The sequence below is a fragment of the Micropterus dolomieu genome, linkage group LG10 (genome assembly GCF_021292245.1).
Source record: "Micropterus dolomieu isolate WLL.071019.BEF.003 ecotype Adirondacks linkage group LG10, ASM2129224v1, whole genome shotgun sequence".
NCBI lineage: Eukaryota > Metazoa > Chordata > Actinopteri > Centrarchiformes > Centrarchidae > Micropterus > Micropterus dolomieu.
Window position 1 is genome coordinate 15,327,945 of NC_060159.1, and position 10,932 is coordinate 15,338,876.

At 42.1% G+C, this 10,932-nt stretch overlaps 1 protein-coding gene across 1 annotated transcript; it reads left to right on the forward strand.

Moving 5' to 3' along the window:
• The first annotated feature begins 1,272 nt into the window (after positions 1–1,272).
• On the forward strand, positions 1,273–3,473 carry LOC123977995 (G-protein coupled receptor 6). The gene is made up of 2 exons (XM_046061092.1): positions 1,273–1,308; positions 2,344–3,473. The coding sequence occupies exon 2, from the start codon at positions 2,369–2,371 to the stop codon at positions 3,374–3,376; it is 1,008 nt and encodes a 335-aa protein (XP_045917048.1). The 5' UTR covers positions 1,273–1,308; positions 2,344–2,368; the 3' UTR covers positions 3,377–3,473.
• The last annotated feature ends 7,459 nt before the right edge of the window (positions 3,474–10,932 follow it).

A 10,932-nucleotide genomic window follows, 5' to 3' on the forward strand; every position in this document is an offset into this window, starting at 1 on the left:
CTGTTGAAAACAGAGATCAAATGGGGCCCAACAGAATCTATTACTTTCAGTAAAAACTTTGTAGGTATTACATCAAGTGGGCTGGAGGACACTCTCATTTGTGATACTGTTTTTAAAAGCTCAGACACGTCGATGGGATAAAACTGGTTAAAACTCTCTTGTTGCTGGTGAGGAACCTCTGAGTAAGAGGCCGCGAGGGTAATAGAGGCTCTGATTGACACCATCTTATTGGTAAAATAAGATAAAAACAATTCACAGTCATCATTACTTCCAGCTGAGGCACAAGGAGGGGTTGGGTTTACCAGCTGATCCACAGTCTTAAACAGAAACCTGGGATTGTGTTTATGTGTAGTAATGAGTTCAGAAAAATAATGTGTTCTCGCATCCTTAACCATGTTTTTGTAGTTAATTAATAAATCCTTCAGACTGAGGTAATGGACTTAGAGACTGGATTTTTTCCATGTTGAAGCTGATGACCTTCCACAAATTATCTACTGAAACTTGAAATTAGCAGGTGTTAAAAACTAGTTGACCCGCCCTTGACCCGTTCAGTGAGAAACTCTGAGATAGGCTACACTTCACCTTTACCTTGTTAATTTACAAAACACATGGATGGCTTTACAGCAAGCTCAGGCTTGTAAACATAGGCTGTATGATGCTAATATCCTACCATTCTGAATTCTGATAATAGCACTGATTTCGTAGGCTATTGAAGCTGATGTTACTTTACCCCCAATAGCCTGTTCATGATGCTTGCACCTGGGAGGGATCGTGTATGTTGGCTTTTGCACCAGTTCTTGAACAGTTTGTCTGAGGTCAAAATTCATCCTGCGTTTCAGGAGAGAGGTGTCACTTAGGCACAGGTAAAAGGACCCTGCAAGAAGCTGCATTTTCTTTGTGAAAGAGCGCTGAAATATACAGGAGCTTTGATACCAGAGACAGAACCTGACATCAAGCCTCTCTCTCTCTCTCCCTCTCTCTTTCTGCGTCGTTGCGTCAGTCGGGATTAAAGCTCTCCTCCCGTGTCTCTGGTCTGTCCCCTCTGCTTCTCCTCCTCACATTCACCTTCCTCACTGAGCTGAACACCGGCCGATGCTTCACACCACCCCAGCCCTGGGTGTCTGTCCCCTGCATGGGAAGCACAACAAAATCAAGGGCTTCACTTGAGATGAGCGAAAAAAGGGGGGCAGTCATTGCATCCTTTTTATTTTGATTTCTTTCTTCTTTTTATTTTACGCTTTCCCAATCGGACGATCAAGGGGCTCCGACTTCAGCGAAAACCTCAGCTCATACCGTTTTGTCACGGAGGTAGGTACACCACACTTTTCAGAAATGAAAATTATTTGAAGAAGAAAGTTTATGTCGGTCGCAAATATTTTATTTTTCTTTGAAGTGTCTCTCCACAATAGCAGAGTGATAGCATACTGTAGTAATCTCATACTGGAATCTCATACTGTAGTAAGAATACAGCAAGACATATTAAAGAGCATCACTTTTTTTATATCCCTAAGTGGATACCAGATCTTAATAATTATAGTATTAAGCACTCAAATCACACCAAGACTTTACGAATGTATTAAAAATAATTTGTCGTTAGATTAGGAAATTGATTATATGATGTTTTGTTTGTCAGCATAAGAGTTTGCTGTGGTTTCAGCACCACGGACAGCTCCTTTGCCTTTGCTGCTGCTGCGCTATATTACAGTAACTTTTAAAATGGGAAATCTGCCCTAAACCTGAATTTAAATTGTGCAGTGCCGGTGGTTGTTATCGTGTAAAGTCAACAAGTAACAGGCAGCTGTTTGTTTAAGCTCAAAATCGGAGCATTAAAGGTTAAACGCACAGTGTCTGAGCTGATGTTTGAGATATTGCATCTAAATGAGTTTTAGCTGAATGCAGGGCTTGTGTGTGAAATACAAGTAGAAAAAAATTGAGTTGTTTCAGTATTTACTCACTAGGGAGCAGCCCCTAATTTGTAGCTGAATCCATCACCAATCCCTAGAGTCTATTTTGTGCTGTGCCACTCACAAATTAAAAGTGAACTGTGTTATAGAAGACACTGTACAAATTAAATCTGCAGTTTCTACTGATGACTATAGTCTGAGCCGAAAACTGCATAATTCTCATCATATGAACCCATTTACACTGGGCTCTTGTGTGTTTCTGTGAGTAATCAGACTCACTTACTGTATGAGGTCAGTTTAAGTTAACACTCATCTTGTGTGTCATTGAACAAGACACTGAAGCCTTACCAACTCCACATTCTTACAAAAAGAAAAAGAGAATTTATGACTTCACACTGACATTAACAAACCAATCTGCTTGTCCCTCTGCTGCCCTCAGGACAAAAGGACGACAGCGTGGAGATATGAACGAGTCGCTGGTGGTGAACGACTCCTCGGCGACCCCTGTGGCTGGAGAGGCTCTCCCCTGGATGGAGGCGGACTCTCCCGAGCACAATGGCAGCCTGGAGTACTCCACCGCCCCGTTAGATTTCCCCATCAACCCATGGGACATTATGCTCTGTATGTCAGGCACCGTTATCGCCTGTGAAAACGCCATAGTAGTAGCAATCATCTTCTACACGCCGACACTAAGGACTCCCATGTTTGTGCTGATTGGGAGCCTGGCCACAGCGGACCTGCTGGCCGGCATGGGGTTAATCCTGAACTTTGTGTTTCAGTATGTGATCTCCTCTGAGACTATCAGCCTTATCACTGTAGGCTTCCTGGTGGCCTCCTTCACTGCGTCCATCAGCAGCCTTTTGGCCATAACAGTGGACCGTTACTTCTCCCTCTACAACGCTCTGACATACTTCTCAGAGAAGACGCTGCAGTACGTACACCTGATGTTACTGGGGACCTGGGGCGTGTCTCTGTTCCTGGGCTTGCTGCCGGTGCTCGGCTGGAACTGCCTGGACGACCCGGCCTCCTGCAGCATCGTTCGTCCTTTGACCCGGAGCAACATCACGCTCCTGGCCATCTCCTTCTTTGCCATCTTCGTGCTCATGCTGACCCTCTACTTCAAGATTTGTAAGATCGTGTGCCACCATGCCCACCAGATCGCCCTCCAGCAGCACTTTTTTGCCACGTCGCATTACATGGCCACTAAGAAGGGGGTCTCCACTTTGGCCATCATCTTGGGGACATTTGGTGCCAGCTGGCTGCCCTTCGCCATCTACTGCCTGGTAGGTGAGAGGGACTATCCATCAGTGTATACCTATGCTACACTGCTGCCAGCCACCTACAACTCCATGATCAACCCCATCATCTACGCCTACAGAAACGCAGAGATCCAGCGCTCCATCTACATGCTTCTCTGCGGCTGCTTTCAGGCCAACAAGGCCTACAGGTCCAGGTCACCAAGTGAAGTCTAAAAAGACACTAGGGCTCTTTTTTTTTTGGTGTGTGAGTGAATGTGTGGGTGAGAAAAGAGAAAGCAAAAAAAGACAAATCATCCTGTGACTGTCGACAATCTGCTTACAGTTGACAGTGAATGCTTTACAAACACAAAGCGGGTGTGATGCTAGAAACGTGTTTCTCATGCATACTGTATCTGCACTTTACTATGTCTCAACACGAGTTTGGAGGAGATTCTGGACATGCTGTGAACAAGAAACTTCTGTGAAAAAGACACAACAAACCTGTGAATGTACTTAAATGAGAAAAGGAATGGAAATTCTTGCACTTTAGTCTGTGTTTTTTTAAAATGCCAAAGCAGTATTGCATTGCCCTTATTGTGTTTAAATGTCTGACCTTGTGAGTACTGTGTGCCATTTTTCTATTTTGTATGGTATTGTCTTTGATGTACATTTTCTACACGAGGAATAAACGAATAAAATCCAGCTGTGGCTCTGTCACGTGTTTGTACTGCAGGTTTCTCTGAAGGAGCCTTTCCTTTACACCTGACTTGTGTGTGTTTTTAAAAAAATATCCTCTTTACCTCGTTCCAGCTTCTTTCTCTGGAGCACAGGTGGTTCCGTTTGAAGAGCCTAATGGCACATTGAGAAAGCAAGTACTTTGCCCCAGAAAATAGCTTCAATTTACACATAGACACATTTGAATCCTGCATGCTCAGTCTGTGCGTGGGTGTGTGAAAGTGAGAGAGCGAATGAGACAGACAGATATAGAGAGATAACAGGAACATGTGAAAACATGTGCCATGTGGTCAAGTGTGCTTAGCAGCTTTGATGACCTCCCCCCAGGGGATGAGCAGGTGTAATGTAACCTAATGTACACACAGCTATAATGGCTGCAGAATTCAAATGAGCTTTTTTCTTCTTCTTGCAATGAACTCATTATTGGCCTTGGTATATGGTTGCATTGATAAGATATGATGCACAAGCACAGAACATGGAATATGTTATTTAGAATCTTGTTTAGACTCTGCCTTATCTCTCTCAGGATTTACAATTATGATTCTGGAATAAAGCAGCTGCAGGCACGTGTATGTGTGTGTGATAGAGTGGGAAGAGCGATGATTATAATGATAAGTCTGTCCGCTCCCCCTCTCAGCTGCGCTGTACAGACTCTGAATGAACCCGGCTGCCTCAGCAGCCACAAACACAGCAGTGTATCTGCCAGGCTGTTTAAACAGGTAGCATACCTTAGGGTATCAGAGTGCCACACAGGAACAAGGAGACTGTACCAGACCTGGAGATGTGTTTGGATGCATGGACGGAAATCCTCTCCTTGTAAAAGTTTTTATGCGCCAAGCTGTTTTTGCTTTCATAGCTAGATCAGCACACCACCCTAAATGTTCAGCACATGTTTTATTTTCAGAATACAAGATTGTATAAACCATCCATCCAGCCATCGTCAACCGCTTATCCTGCGTACAGGGTCGCGGGGGGCTGGAGCCAATCCCAGCTGACATCGGGCGAAAGGCGGGGTACACCCTGGACAGGTCGCCAATCCATCGCAGGGCAGATTGTAGAAACCAACATGTGAAAACAAGCTTCAGGTGCTTTTGATAGTCAAAGATGTTTTGACACACAAAAAGTCATGGGTGTAAAAAATTTAAAATAATGATGGCTGAAAATCATTTAGCTGCTTCACTTTCAGGGTCCTGGTATTTTGCATGTCATGGCTTACTGGGACACTTGAACAGAACAGAGCTGTCATTAATGTTATCAGTAACACTTTTGCTACTCAGTCAAAATGTCTGTGCAGAAAAAGCCTACTTGTTTGTGTTTCATTGAAACACAACTTTACATCTGTTGGCACATACAGTCATGTAACAACTACAGAATCCCTACAAGTCCACAGTGGAAATGTTTTGTGCATTCTCCTTTTTTTTCTCCTCTATGCAATAACTTTTCTACTCCCTCGCACACTGTCTGACATTCCCTTGTAATTATGTTCCCACACGACACAATACTTTGCATTACCTCTGAGTCATGTTTTCATATTTTACATTGTGCAGCACACAGCTTTAACCTACTGAATGCCAAATGGTATCAGCTTGGTGAATTCTACTTTGAACATGGCCTGTGTATACTGACAATATCAGTGCTTCATTAGCGTAGTCATGTAACTAATGACGATAAAATCTCAAGTGAATTATAGGACTTAATGCTCAGGACAAATTCACAAGTACAATTGAATGTATTGTCAATGGAGATATTCCAGAATTCACATGTTACAGCAGTACAAGAAACAGTTTAAGACATAGGAAACATATGAAGAGCTACTGAGCTGAAATAATACATTTGACAAAATAAGAAAATGAACTAATGACATTCAAAAGCTATATTATACATGATTAGAGGCCAGATACAATACTTAACATTATGGCATTATAGAGAGACTTGGATGTGGTGGGATCAGATCTGATCTGTGGCTGGCTGTGATGGGAACTGGGACATGGGACAGGTGGGCTCTTTTCATGATGGCTTGAAACTGGATTTTTTCAGTAACTCCAGCACTGTCTCTGTTGGACTGCTCACGTCTCAACAACGGCTCTCATACAACAGCAAAATACGGGTCACTGCACTTGCACCTTGTTGTGGACTATCAACTGTAATAATCTCCAGTTTGAAAGCTGTAAAGCCCTGTCAGTTTAAGGCTCAAAGTGGGGGGAAAGGTGAGGGATGCAGGAGGCCACTAATGGACTGCCCACTGAGGACGGGGAACTGTGAGAGCAGGAGATGTTTCTTTGCGTTGTTTTTTTTTATCTACCTTAACAGATGTTGCTTTTGGTCACCCACCAAAGCCGGCAACTGCCTTTGTACACAGGGCTCATGGAGTTACTTTGGTGGTAATAAGCTACAGTGTTTAAAGGTACAATGTGTAATTCCTGGTCACGTACTCCAAACAAATAGAATCAGAATCAGAATCAGTTTTATTGCCAGGTACATTTTCACATATGGGGAATTTGCCTTGGTAAAATCTGGAACAGGAAACAGCATCTCACCTCCTCCTCCCCCTCAGCCAGGCTACTCTGTAAGCGATTCTGCTCCTTTGCTCTTTTCTAATCACATGTCACGTTAGGGCTTATCTTTCTAACAGCCTCATAAATTAAGCTGTTTATGTCTTCCCGGATTAGAAGAAGCAACGCCCCTTCTGCAACAATAAAGTGATGTGTGATGATCTGCTGGGAGGAGCTTCTCTCCTGCCTGTGTATGTCTTTTCCTCATCTCTGTCACTGTCTGTTTTGTAGACATAAGTGGAATAAGTATGTAATTAAAAAAAAACACAATACTATAGTATTTCTAAAAATGTTAGTGGATGGGCAGATGTTGATATTTGATCATGTGGGGGCAACTGAAACTCCAGGTAAACAGAGGGGAGAGGGACAGAAATCAGAAGCATTGGCAAGCATGGGACACATATCATCAGAATAAGATCATTTATATTACATATGTCATATATAGAGTTTTTAGTAGTGCTGTACCTACATCAGCTCACTCTGTCTGAAAAGCCCAGTCGGCTAACATGAGTGCTGAAAGAAAGCAGGCAGCGCTTTGGGGTCCTTTTGCATCCCGTGTGTTCTCGGACAACAACAATTTCACACACAGTCAGCCCAGTCAGAGACGGGGAAGATTAAGTGGTGGCAGGAGACAAAACAGTAGAGGTAGCAGAGGAACTAGAGGCTGGGGAGCACAAGAGAGAGCAGCTTCTGCAGCATTGACTGACAAGCCCTTGGGACAGCTCTAGTTGGTCAGAATGAACGCTACAGGACGGGCTGGAGCTAACAGGTTAGTGTGGGCTGGAAAACCAAAACAATGAGCGGGAAGATGCCAAATCGTTCCGCAGAGCTGAGGGAAACTGCATAGTCAGATAATAATTAAATTTTCTCTGTTTGATTATGAATATTGATTATACTATGTTTAAGGTCTACTTATAAGCTGTTCTATGAATATTTATGTCATATTGCGAGAAGTGTTCAGGAATAATGTTTGAATTGTGTGGAGCTTTACCTAGGGACTAAAAATCAGGATATCTTGATCTGTGCCACATCGATTATGGCTTTTTTCCCCCAAATTTGTACATCACCTTTATACCAGTGCAATTCTGTATTTCTTTTTTTAAATTTCTCTTTAGGAACACCAATGGTATGAGCTTTCATGCAGCATCAGTTGATTGTGTGCCCATCAACCTTGGTTACACAGTCCGCAGTTGTGTGACCAGCTTCACACTTGGGATGTTACATGTTGCTTGTTCTGTCAAGTACATGATGTGTGGCAACAGTTATTAGAGCCGAAGGCGATCCCGCACACTGCTCAGCCGGGATTTCTCTTCTTCTGGCTGCTGAATCACATCTGTAGGTGCCCAGGACAAACTCACTGCTTCATGCCTGTGGAGCATAGACTGTATAAAAGAAGTGAACCGTGACATTACCCACTGATTTTTTGATTGCCCTTTTGAAGCCTCAGGTTTGGCATTATGGCCGTCACCATCTTGTTTTTTTTGGAACCAGAAGTGACCATATTGGGACGAGAGGGTGGAGTTAGCTATGTTGTTAATGAAGGTGAATCCATAATTCACGATAACTGTAACATTAATTGGGATGCTAATTTTAACAGGCTTGAAAAAATGTACTTACCAGAAAAAGTAAACAGTGTCTTTTAGTACAACTGAATGCTGAACAAGACATTTTTAGGCAACTAAAATGCTTCAGAAACTTTCATACAGTGAAAACACACTGTGCAAAGGGTCAAAGTTCTTAGACAAAAACACATACAGCACCAGGGTCCGCCCTGACAGTGTTGGACCCTAGGCGAAATTTGTCCCAGTCCACTGCGATAGTTGGTGTCACTTCTCAATCCTCGGGAATTGTTTAAAAAATTCAGCAGCCAAACTCACAATTTTAGTATAAATAGCCATGTAAATAATCATGGTCCTTAATGAAGAAGTGTGATCAGCCTCAACATCATAGCCTAAACTGGGAGACCAAACCTAGCCTGGGATCTAGGAATGTGTCCCCCCATAAACTGTGTGTCAACCCACATACTATTTTCTTGCATTGTAATAAATTTATGGGGTCATTTTCCTGGAATGCAATAGCCCTGGTTTAGTTACAATACTGGAGGGGTCAAATGAGGAGGGTCTGGTGGTCCTCCCCCAGGAAATTTTGAGCATTAAAAACTTACTTTCATGTATTCTGGTGAATATTTCTGCACCAATTTATGGTTAATTTTCATTTATATAAAGGAAAACACAATATTCAGGCGGTATGTGACAATTGAAAATATTAAAATTTAATAGAATATAATGCAATATAAGTCTTTCAGGCATTCTGCAGCTATTGCTTTTAAATATGTTTTCTCTTGTAAATCAACTTTTTTAATTTAATAAAATCCCTGCTGAGTCAGTACACATGCTTAGCCTTCCCTCTGTTTGGGGAAATAACCTGTTTCAGTAGGCCTACATATCACCTCAATGATAAATTAATTCATTTTAATTCAGTTAGAAACTCCTGGACTGTAATATCTCCTGTGTTTCAGCAGGTTTTCTGCTCATGTTCAAAACATTCTGCACATTCAGAATCTCTACCACGTATCTGTGTTCTCTGACATGTCCAGAAAAAAAATCGCAATATTAAGAGACTGTCATAATTTAATGAGAATTCATATTTTTCATTCAACCTGACTTCTACTCTGCTGTGCATTACATTATTGGTCCGCTGGTATATACCATATCCCCTTTAGATTGTTTGACCGACACAGTTTGGGACTGCATGCTGCATGTGAAACCGAAACCAACCAAAAACACTACTGATAAGGCAGAAACCTCACCACAAATTCACACTTAACTTCAGCAGCTCCGATAAAGTGCAGCTCACAGTCCCAAAGAGAATGTAAGGCAGCGCTTCAGTTTTAGTATGTTTATACCAAGCGTGAAGCTTCCGGTCTACAATATGAAGCCGATGCGGAAGTCCCTGAAACCTGCATTCAATTGAAAATCCAGCAGGGGGCGACTCTTCTGGTTGCAAAAAGAAGTCCGGCTCCATTAGAAATGATGGGAATATGACCCTACTTCTCAGCTGAATAATTACCCCAGTAAACACTTTCCTGATGAGTTTATGGTCTCAGTCGCTAGTTTCAAGTCTTTTTCAATACAAAATGATGTTCATTTCGTAAATTATGCTCCCATTTATTTTAAAATAGACCACAAAGAAGAGTATGTTTCAGGGCGGGATTATCTATGATTGACAAGTTGTCACCTGTCAATCAGGCTAGAGCTGACTGGTACCCTCGGCACTGTGTAAATTTAACCAGCACCATTGAAAAAGCTTATTAGGAGTTGGCTGTTCACTTTCTCTGGTGAGTACATTTAGTTTTAAGACTATTGTTCACTAGACAAAGTTATCAACCCTGTTAAAATGACAGTTAACATGAGTTACAGTTGCACCTAGCTAAGCAAGCTAGCTAGCTCCGCACACAGCTCCGACGTATCGTCACTTCTGGGCACTTCCTGGTTGCAAAAACTCGACATCGCGGTGCCCTTTTGGCCAAACTCGAGGCTTCAAAACGGCAGTCCACAAACAGGTGACATCACGATGACTATGACGTCCATTTCTTATAGACAGTCTATGGTTTATACTGCAAAACCTGACCAGTTATGTTACTGTCTGGATTCACAGCACAAGGTGCACATAATTAAGATCGCTGGTGTCGCATCAGCTGGGCAGAATTGATTTACGCTGAGTCACCCCCTGACATTTTGAGCCCTACGCAGCCTTGCACAGCACCCCAAAACAAGTTCAGGGCTAGTTAAATGTACACAGTGCTGTGGAAATAAGCCGCCTCTATCCGAGGTCACCATGGTAGCGACTTGTCAATCACAAGGTAGCAACGACCTAAAGCAAATCCTGCTTTAACGTCTCCTTTTCTCTAAATGGGACCATAATTGAACATCATCCTGTATGGAAGAAGATTTGAAACTAGCGGTTGAGACCATAAACTATTAAAGAAAGTGTTTAGTGAGGTAATAAATGAAGTTAGAAGAAGAGTTGTTTAATCATAGACTCAAATGCAATCGGACTTCTTTTTGCAACCAGTGAAGTCGCCCCCTGCTGCCCATTAAAAAGAATGCAGGTTTAAGGAACTTCTGCATTGGCTTTACTTTTCAGACACTGATGTTGCCTCTTGCTTTGGAGGAAATGAAGACACAACTTTTTACTTTTTTGCTTGCCCCCACACTTTTATTTATTTATTATTTATTTATCTATTGACATCACTACACCCTGATTTCATTAGCATGATTTACATTTCAGCGGTGTCAGGTATCTAATTCTATCTAACTCTCAGCTAAAAATCCAAACTATAACAACAGCTTATTTCTTAAAGAAAAAGCCATTAAATATATTTATAAAGTCTCTGTCATTTCTTCTCAACAGCAAAGTGGACTATTTATTGTTGCACAGGTTAATATTAACAACACTGAAATTTGCCTGCAACCCTTCACTTTGATATTAAAATCATTAGAC